This window comes from Henckelia pumila, chromosome 3, assembly GCF_033568475.1.
Source record: "Henckelia pumila isolate YLH828 chromosome 3, ASM3356847v2, whole genome shotgun sequence".
NCBI classification, from domain to species: Eukaryota; Viridiplantae; Streptophyta; class Magnoliopsida; order Lamiales; family Gesneriaceae; genus Henckelia; species Henckelia pumila.
In genome coordinates, this window is record NC_133122.1 from 63,368,386 (window position 1) to 63,377,971 (window position 9,586).

The 9,586-nt window shown below is 37.3% G+C and overlaps 1 protein-coding gene across 1 annotated transcript; it reads left to right on the forward strand.

Moving 5' to 3' along the window:
• Positions 1-2,289: 2,289 nt before the first annotated feature.
• LOC140887808 (pleiotropic drug resistance protein 2-like) lies at positions 2,290-9,316 on the forward strand. The gene is made up of 19 exons (XM_073295301.1): positions 2,290-2,855; positions 3,132-3,252; positions 3,348-3,436; positions 3,539-3,623; positions 3,709-3,999; positions 4,084-4,174; positions 4,264-5,164; positions 5,341-5,501; positions 5,616-5,719; positions 5,802-5,958; positions 6,054-6,235; positions 6,597-6,929; positions 7,016-7,306; positions 7,400-7,483; positions 7,574-7,707; positions 7,821-8,048; positions 8,129-8,300; positions 8,378-8,632; positions 8,829-9,316. Exons 1-19 carry the CDS (start codon positions 2,485-2,487, stop codon positions 9,099-9,101), a joined length of 4,323 nt encoding a protein of 1,440 aa, XP_073151402.1. The 5' UTR covers positions 2,290-2,484; the 3' UTR covers positions 9,102-9,316.
• The last annotated feature ends 270 nt before the right edge of the window (positions 9,317-9,586 follow it).

Consider the following 9,586-nt stretch of genomic DNA (forward strand, 5'->3'; position numbering starts at 1 on the left):
GTTTGAAATAAATATAAAACGATCATGTCTTAACTCATTCATGGAATATTAAATTGTTCTTGTATAAATATAACATACAAATTTCAAATTTCCTCATTTAAAACTATAACTTTTATGCCATTTTTCTGAGAACAACTCCTGGCACGACCTCATGCACTTTCTTGGATTAAGGTGAAAAACGTTGTTTTGAGGTCAACCTCAATCTGAAACAAGAGATATGAGATATTATCTTAAGGACATTATCTTAAAAGTGTATCAAACGGTAAATACTTATCAAAATATGTGAAGTTTATATTTTTTAGTGGATCTTACATATGAAGAGAAACATTCATGTCTTGACATAGATCTAACGGTGAACATTTACCAATAAATGTGGGATCCATTATTTTTTAGTGAACCCCGCATTATTGATAAATAAGGACCCTTAGATCTATCATGAGGGTAATGTCTGTAAAAGTAGATTGAAATGAAACGACGTTTAATTGCACCTTTTAAATATTTACTCTAACGATAACATGAAATTCCTCTCGAAACAAATAGATATCATTTTTTACAATGATTATAATGTACAAAAAAATGATTAATATCTTGATATGACATAATATTTCTTGCATTCCGGTGTCCGAATTATGTCCAAAACAATATGCAAAGTACAAAGTACGAAGTAAAGTTGAAACATATTTTTTGTTATTTGGTATATAATGCCTGGATATAATGTTTTCTTAGGCTTAAAGAAAGCCAAAAAAATCAGCAAGAAATAATGTATTACAAAAAAACGACAATTGAAGAGGTGGGAGTGTGAACAAAAACGATTTTTTTTTACCTGAATAAAAAATTAAAATTCATTAAGTTAAAAAATTTCCCATATGCTCATATTGATGAATTTGAAATTGCGAGATTCATATCATGATATTGAACTCATTAAAAATTTTGTTTGGATTGCATTGTTTTAATTTAGGTGAATCTAGCTAGCTCGAACTTCACGAGATTATTTTCTTCAGTTATTATGATCCTATTCCTACATAAAATATATCATCTCATAATCAAAATTTTATTTTAAAAGTTATATTTTTAAGGTTTCAATATAAGTCTATGACGATATAATTGTCTCAGAAAGGGTACTGCACTACTGCCCGGCCAATTGATTAAGCAATTATAAAATTTTAACTTTTCAGAGAGAGAGAGAGAGACAGAGTGCGCACCCCCAACGAAAGTGTGACACGCGCCACCGTCCGTGTGAACTGAGAAGAAAGTGGGCCACGCGCCCCCCAACATTTGACGAAATAAACAAAGCCACAGAGAACGAAAAGTAGGTGAAAATTAAGTCAAAGTGGTCAGCTAAATACCGCCACAAACCCATGAAGAATTTTTTGTATTTATTATTGGTCAAAAAATATAAATTTTAGTTTTTTTTTTTTTTGAAAGTGAAAAACTCTGTTTTTCTTTCGGTGTATATTGAATAAAAAAAATATTTTTAGCAGCCTATTAGTCATTTCTATTACTAGAAATGATTTACCCCTCCATTTACTTCAACAGATACTAGCATGATATATTAAAATATTTTTTTTATATTCAATCATTTTTAGAAAAAAATATCTAGAAATTATCTAAAATAAAAATATTAATTTTTTTTTCATGAGTTTTAGCTAATTACTATACAATGTCTCGTAATTGTGTAGATAGTGTATTGTTTATATCAAATAATTTTGTACAAAAATAGCTAAAGATATAAAAATAATAATCTTAGAAATTATTGGTAATAATATTTTCTAATTAATTAAATAAAATGATTATATAAATATTAGAATTTTTCAACTAGATTCTAGAATTTCAAAGTTAAATAAAATTTATACTCCAAAAATTAAACAGTGTAGTGTTATCCCTCTCTTGATCTTGTGATCCCACACTAATCCTCCAAATCAACGTCCCAGATTCGCTCAACCCATTACTGAATCCGATCACTTGCGGCCCTCTGAATAATTAAACCAAGCTTTTTCATCTTTTTGAACCTCTCTGTTGGCTGCCTAATTTTGACCAGCCATCAGCTCACATTATATCAAATAGGGTAATGCTACATGTACACTAGGGTTACGAGTTACACATTGTACTTGTAATTACATGATTATCCCTGCACTTTATTTGGAAAAAATCTTTAAAAAATGCATGTAAGATAATCATGTAATTTCAAGTTTAATGTGTAACCCTCAATGTACATGTAGCATTACTCAATCAGAATATATGTCCGCGTGTATGTGTCAATCTATATATATACATGTGGAAATGATGTCCAGACCAAGAAAATTTGTGCGCTGCCATGTTCCTTATTTTCAACGAAATTAAATGATATAGAAACTACAAGCAGTCACCCTTCCGTTATTTGATTTTCATTCTTATATACGTATATATAAACAAGCATCATCTTTATGCTGAAACAAGAAAAGGGCTGGGAGATAAAGTTGAGCAGTTAAATATTGATCTATCATCATGGCTTCGGGGCTGGTGGCTGGGGATGATCTGTCCCGGTCAATGAGCAGTAGGCGGAGCTGGAGGTCGCAGAGTATAAGGGAAGTGTGGCAGGGGCCGCCGGACGTGTTCCAGAGGAACAGCACGCGGCGGCAGGCGGCGGACGACGAGGAGGAGCTGAAATGGGCGGCCATCGAGCGGCTGCCGACGTACGATCGCCTGAGGAAAGGGATGCTGCAGCAGGTGATGAGCAATGGGAAGGTGGTGCATGCAGAGGTGGATGTGGCCAATCTCGGTGCGCAGGATAAGAAGGTTTTGATGGAGAGTATTCTTAAAGTCGTCGAAGATGATAACGAAAAGTTTCTTCAGAGGCTCAGAAACAGAACAGACAGGTATATTTATCATAACACACAGTCGATGCACGTTTACAAACCAAAAACTATAGTGGATTTTTTGCTTTAAATGTTCTGTTCCACGTCCGTTTTTCGAGTTTCTTGATCATCGGATGAGACAAATTAAGAGCCTGTAAGTTGGTTTATAAGATGTCCAATGAAACCATGTTTACTCGCCTACTTGATTGTTTGCTAGAGATTTTAATGTGTGTTCTATTGAGTTGATTGATTATGTTTTCTTGAAATCTGACTAGTAAATCGACGATGTTTCGACAGGGTAGGAGTTGAGATTCCAAAGATTGAGGTGAGGTTTCAGAATCTATCCATAGAGGGAGACGCATATGATGGAACAAGAGCACTTCCAACTCTTCTTAATTCAACACTCAATACAATAGAGGTGTTTATTTTTTAAAATTTATTTCAAGATTATTAATTATAACAGACAATTATCAATAGATCTAATGATTACCTTATACCTCATGATTTCAATAGGGAGCTCTTGGAATGATTGGTCTTTCTCCATCAAAAAAACGAGTCGTCCAAATACTTAAAGATGTTAGTGGAATTATAAGGCCATCAAGGTATGTTCATATATACATCCTTTTATATTTCTCCATTCGATTCGATATATCTTTTTTTTTAGTTGCTGGTTTTGTAATAAAGTTTTCGTTGTTTCATTTCAGGATGACCCTGCTGCTCGGGCCACCGGGTTCGGGAAAAACGACACTGCTAAAAGCACTTGCAGGAAAAGCTGATGATAATATGAGGGTATATGTCCGAATCATCGTTTTCAAGATCCGGCCATAGTACTTTTCGCTTACTTTACATGATTTTGACCTTGAGTTCATGGCAGGTGACTGGAAAAATCACATACTGCGGGCATGAGTTTCATGAATTTGTCCCTCAAAGAACCTGTGCTTATATCAGCCAGCACGATCTTCATTATGGTGAAATGACAGTTCGCGAGACATTGGATTTCTCAGGCCGATGCTTAGGAGTTGGAACAAGGTATGATTTGCTGACAGAGTTATCAAGAAGAGAGAAAGAATCAGGTATAAGACCTGATCCTGAGATTGATGCTTTCATGAAAGCTACAGCAATGGTTGGTCAAGAAACAAGCTTGATTACTGATTATGTGCTAAAGGTTCGTCTTTTTCGCGCTTTCATTGCTTCCCACTTTTGTTCTTTATATGAGCAGAAAGGATTGACATAATATTTTTTTCTACAGATTCTTGGATTGGATATTTGTGCTGACATTATGGTAGGAGACGACATGAGAAGGGGAATTTCAGGCGGACAAAAGAAACGTGTTACCACTGGTATGTGTTTCCACAACAATTTTTTGCTGTTTTTCGTGTCTTAAAATGATGAAATCGGTTCTTATTCGATCATTTTTGGCAAATTTTAGGTGAAATGTTGGTTGGACCGGCAAAAGCATTCTTCATGGATGAAATATCTACAGGACTGGATAGCTCCACCACTTTCCAAATCGCCAAGTTTATGAGACAAATGGTTCATATCAATGATATAACCATGGTCATTTCTTTGTTGCAACCGGCTCCTGAAACATATGAACTGTTCGATGATGTGATCCTTCTTTCAGATGGCCAGATTGTTTATCAGGGTCCTCGTGAAGATGTGCTCCGGTTTTTCGAGTACATGGGATTCAAATGTCCTGAAAGAAAGGGTGTTGCAGATTTTCTACAAGAAGTTACTTCAAAGAAGGATCAAAGTCAGTATTGGTGCAGAAGCAATCAACCTTATCATTATATCTCCGTGCCTGAGTTTTCACAGGCCTTCGCTTCTTTTCGCACCGGGCAACAGCTTGTTGAAGAGCTTAGAACCCCTTATGATAAATCAACAGCTCATCCCGCAGCTTTGGTAAAACAGAAATATGGAATCTCAAACTTGGAGCTTTTCAAGGCTTGTTTCGCCAGGGAATGGCTTTTGATGAAGCGTAGCTCATTCGTATATATATTTAAAACTACGCAAATAACGATTATGGCCACCATAGCCTTGACGGTGTTCTTAAGAACGGAGATGAAAGCTGGAACAATGTCGGATTCTTCTAAATTTTTGGGAGCATTGTTCTTTAGTCTTATCAATGTGATGTTTAATGGAATGCAAGAGCTCGCAATGACGGTTTTTAGGCTCCCTGTATTTTTCAAACAAAGGGATTCATTATTTTATCCAGCTTGGGCTTTTGCCTTGCCAATTGGGGTCCTTCGAATTCCGATTTCAGTAATGGAGTCTGGTTTGTGGATCATCTTGACATACTACACCATCGGCTTTGCACCCTCGCCAGCAAGGTACTCACTAGTCCACAAATGATTGGCTCATGTTTCATTAACAAATTTGCATTGCATCTTTGCTATCAGAGAGATTTTGATGGTGTGGCTCACTCTGTCCCACAGTATACATTTGATAATTAATATATCTTTTAAGTGATCTTTTGAAACAAAAGAAAGTTGCATTTTTTTTCCAGATTTTTCAAGCAATTCCTGGCATTTATCGGGGTACACCAGATGGCGCTTTCTTTGTTCCGTTTCATTGCAGCAGCTGGAAGAACTCAAGTTGTTGCAAACACACTCGGATCCTTCACTTTACTGTTGGTGTTTGTGCTAGGAGGCTTTGTCGTTGCGAAAGGTTGGTGATTCATCATTCCATCAATGATTCTTATACGTCCTCGGATAATATTTCCTATCTTGGACAAGGAATCAAGAATCTAGTAATAAAATGCTATGTTTTTATGTCTTATAGACGACATTCAAGATTGGATGATATGGGGATACTACATTTCTCCGATGATGTACGGCCAAAACGCCATTGCCATCAATGAGTTCCTCTCCGAGAGATGGAGTACAGTAAGTTCTCCACAATGTTCAGTTGCAATTCTTGCACATTATGCAACCTTTGATGATGGTTTCTATGATCATTTTGTCTCAGCCTACAAATGGAACCCAACCAACTGTGGGGAAAACTCTTCTCAAGGACAGAGGTTTATTTAGAACAGAATCTTGGTACTGGATCTGCATCTTCGCTCTTTTCGCGTACACTGTTCTGTTCAACTTTCTATTTATCGCAGCTTTGACATACTTAAACCGTAAGTCGGATACTTAAATTTAATCGCAAGACAGTTCTATGCTAAAGTAAATTATTATTAACCCCCTACCTTGTCTGTATGTTGTATAATCTCAGCTCTGGATGATAGTAAAGCTGTCATAGCAGACGATAATGAGGAAAGCAAGAATAAACGACAAGAAAACTCGAATATGGAAATGTCTTCAAGAAACAATGAAGCAAGAAGAGGGATGATTTTACCTTTCCAGCCACTTTCCCTTGCATTCAACAATGTTAATTATTACGTCGACATGCCCGCTGTAAGTGTCTATATGTCTTCAATATCTTATGCTGCACTTTTACAACTATGCGTACTCGTTTTATCTAAAACTACAGCTGGTGGTGTAACGACGTAAGTCAACTCTTTTAAACTCTAACGTTAATGGAGGAGGCTGGGTATTTTTTGTATTTGATTTTTACGACATGACCAAAATTTAGTTTTTGACAAGCATTTTAAAAATTTTGCATCCTTGATCCTGGGATCTTAGCTCTGCTCTTGTTATTCAGCAACCTAAGTACCGCGTTTTAATCATTGTGTCATAAAAGTAACCACATAGGATACAGCAACTGTTGTTGCTGCTCAAAATATTAAATTTCAAATTGTAAAACTATTCTGTATAGGAAATGAAGACTCAAGGGGTTACTGAGGAAAGGCTTCAGTTACTACGAGACGTCAGCGGTGCCTTCAGGCCTGGTATTTTAACAGCATTGGTTGGTGTTAGTGGTGCTGGGAAGACAACCTTGATGGACGTTTTAGCCGGTAGAAAAACGGGAGGATACATCGAAGGAACCATAAACATTTCAGGTTACCTGAAAAAACAAGAAACATTTGCTCGAGTCAGTGGTTACTGTGAACAGAACGATATCCATTCACCTTATGTTACTATATATGAATCACTCCTCTATTCTGCTTGGCTGCGTCTTTCTGCTGATGTAAATACAGAAACACGAAAGGCAAGAACCCGATATGACCACTTTATTCCCTTTAAACTATTTGATAGTACTACTAAGTTTGAATGAATTTGCTTTTCGTGTTTCAGATGTTTGTGGAGGAGGTAATGGACTTGATTGAGCTAAAGTCTTTGAGAAACGCTCTTGTTGGGCTTCCAGGAGTAAATGGTCTTTCGACGGAACAGAGGAAGAGGCTTACTATTGCTGTCGAGCTAGTTTCGAATCCTTCTATTATCTTTATGGATGAACCAACTTCTGGGCTTGATGCAAGAGCTGCAGCCATCGTTATGCGTACTGTGAGAAATACGGTGGATACAGGCCGAACCGTCGTTTGTACAATTCATCAACCTAGTATAGACATCTTCGAAGCTTTTGATGAGGTATTATAGCCTATATATCACTTGAACACAGTTTTCCTAACTTAGTTGCATCTTTATCTGGTTTAACGATTTTGCGACTGCTACTCTTTTCAGCTCCTGCTGATGAAGAGAGGTGGACAGGTGATTTATTGCGGACCCCTAGGCCGCCAATCTCACGAACTTGTAGAATATTTTGAGGCAAGTTTTTGTTTTAATTGTATTTTCTTGGTTACACACAAAAGAATCACACGAAATAAGACAGATATGGATGCCATTTTGATCAAACAGGCCATACAAGGTGTCCCAAAGATCAAAGAGGGTACTAATCCAGCTACTTGGATGTTGGACGTCAGCTCCGCTACTGCTGAAGCTCAACTAGGTGTTGATTTTGCAGAAATTTACTCCAAATCCGGCCTCTATCGGTAAACAAATAAACGTTCCAACTCCATGAAACATAGTGTGTATGCATACATTTTCTTCAAGAAGCTATGAAATGGTGTGGCTTATGTTTCTTGATTTGCTGACAAATTTTCAGGAGGAACCAAGATTTGATAAAGGAACTAAGCATACCAGCACCAGGGTCTAGAGACCTATTCTTCCCTACTCAATATTCACAATCTTTTCTAACTCAATGCGCGGCGTGCTTCTGGAAGCAAAACTGGTCATACTGGAGAAACTCACAGTATAACGCCATTCGGTTTTTCACAACCGTCATCATCGGCGTCATGTTTGGAGTTATCTTTTGGCAAAAGGGTGATAAAATGTAAGCAAAAATCTCTTCAAGAAAGCACAAGGCAAACCATTTGGCCTAATTAAAAATTCGTCCATTTTTCCTCTTTACAGGAGCAAGCAACAAGAATTGCTTAATCTGCTCGGAGCTACATATGCTGCAGTTATGTTCTTGGGAGCTGGCAATGCTTCAGCCGTTCAATCAGTCGTAGCAATCGAGAGAACGGTGTTTTACCGTGAAAGGGCTGCAGGAATGTATTCAGAGTTACCATATGCCTTTGCTCAGGTAGGAATATCCGAGTTTTCGGATTAGAATACTATGTACTGTCAAGAAATAGTTCTAACCATTTCGCGTGTTCGTAGGTGGCGATAGAGACTATCTACGTTGTGGTGCAGACTCTTGTTTACTCTCTTCTTCTTTACTCCATGATTGGATACCAGTGGACTGGAGAAAAATTCTTTTACTTCTACTACTTCATATTCATGTGCTTCACTTACTTCTCAATGTATGGTATGATGGTTGTCGCGCTGACTCCCGGTCACCAAATCGCTGCCATTGTCATGTCATTCTTCCTCAGCTTCTGGAACTTGTTCTCCGGTTTTCTCGTTCCTCGCCCTGTAAGTATACTCAACTTCTTCCTATATCTGTATTAGAAATCATTATTCCCAAAACTCGAACTTATTGGGAGTAGGTCCATGATATATTAGTACTTTTATATGCCCGAGTTGCAAAAATTCTAGCTTTTGGGAGCATATGGTCTTAGACAAACGTTGCGTAAGAACGAAAAGCTTATGCTTTATCATCATTCTACAGCTTATTCCAATATGGTGGAGATGGTATTACTGGGCCTCTCCAGTTGCTTGGACAATATACGGCGTTTTTGCATCCCAACTAGGCGATGTGACCACTGAGCTCGAACTATCAGGCAACCTAGGAAACACGACGGTGAAGCAGTTCTTGAAAGATGGCTTGGGCTATGATCATGACTTCCTTATTCCTGTCGTTTTCGCGCACGTAGGTTGGGTTCTTCTCTTCTTCTTCGTGTTCGCCTATGGGATAAAGTACCTCAACTTCCAAAGGAGATAGGAATCTAAGGAAGTTGCTGTTTTTATGTAGATATATATATAGTAACGTCTAAATAGACTCTTCCCTTTGTTTCAAATGTATTGTTTTTTGGGTGGGTTTGTTTTGAGTCAAGTTTTGAAGATGTATCATATTTTTGTCTCTCAGTTTACTATAATTTTTTGTATTATGTTTTTGTGTAATAATTCTTTACTTGAAGTTACGTACCCCTTCAGATATTTTCATGTAATTCTTGAAGAAATTATCGGTTTTTCGAATTTATAGAATCTGCAACTAAAATTACTAAAACAGATACTGTGGCCAAAATGGTTTGGCCATTCTAACGTTGGATTTTGGTTGGTGACAAAAAAATGAAATAAGAAATATATAATAGTCTGTTAGAGCACCCTGTTCATGTTGAGGGCTCGGTGCCCGAAGGGCCATTGAACTGCCGGAATTTCTCTGCAGATCAATTGATTTGATCTGCAAAAATGATTCAGGCCATTGAT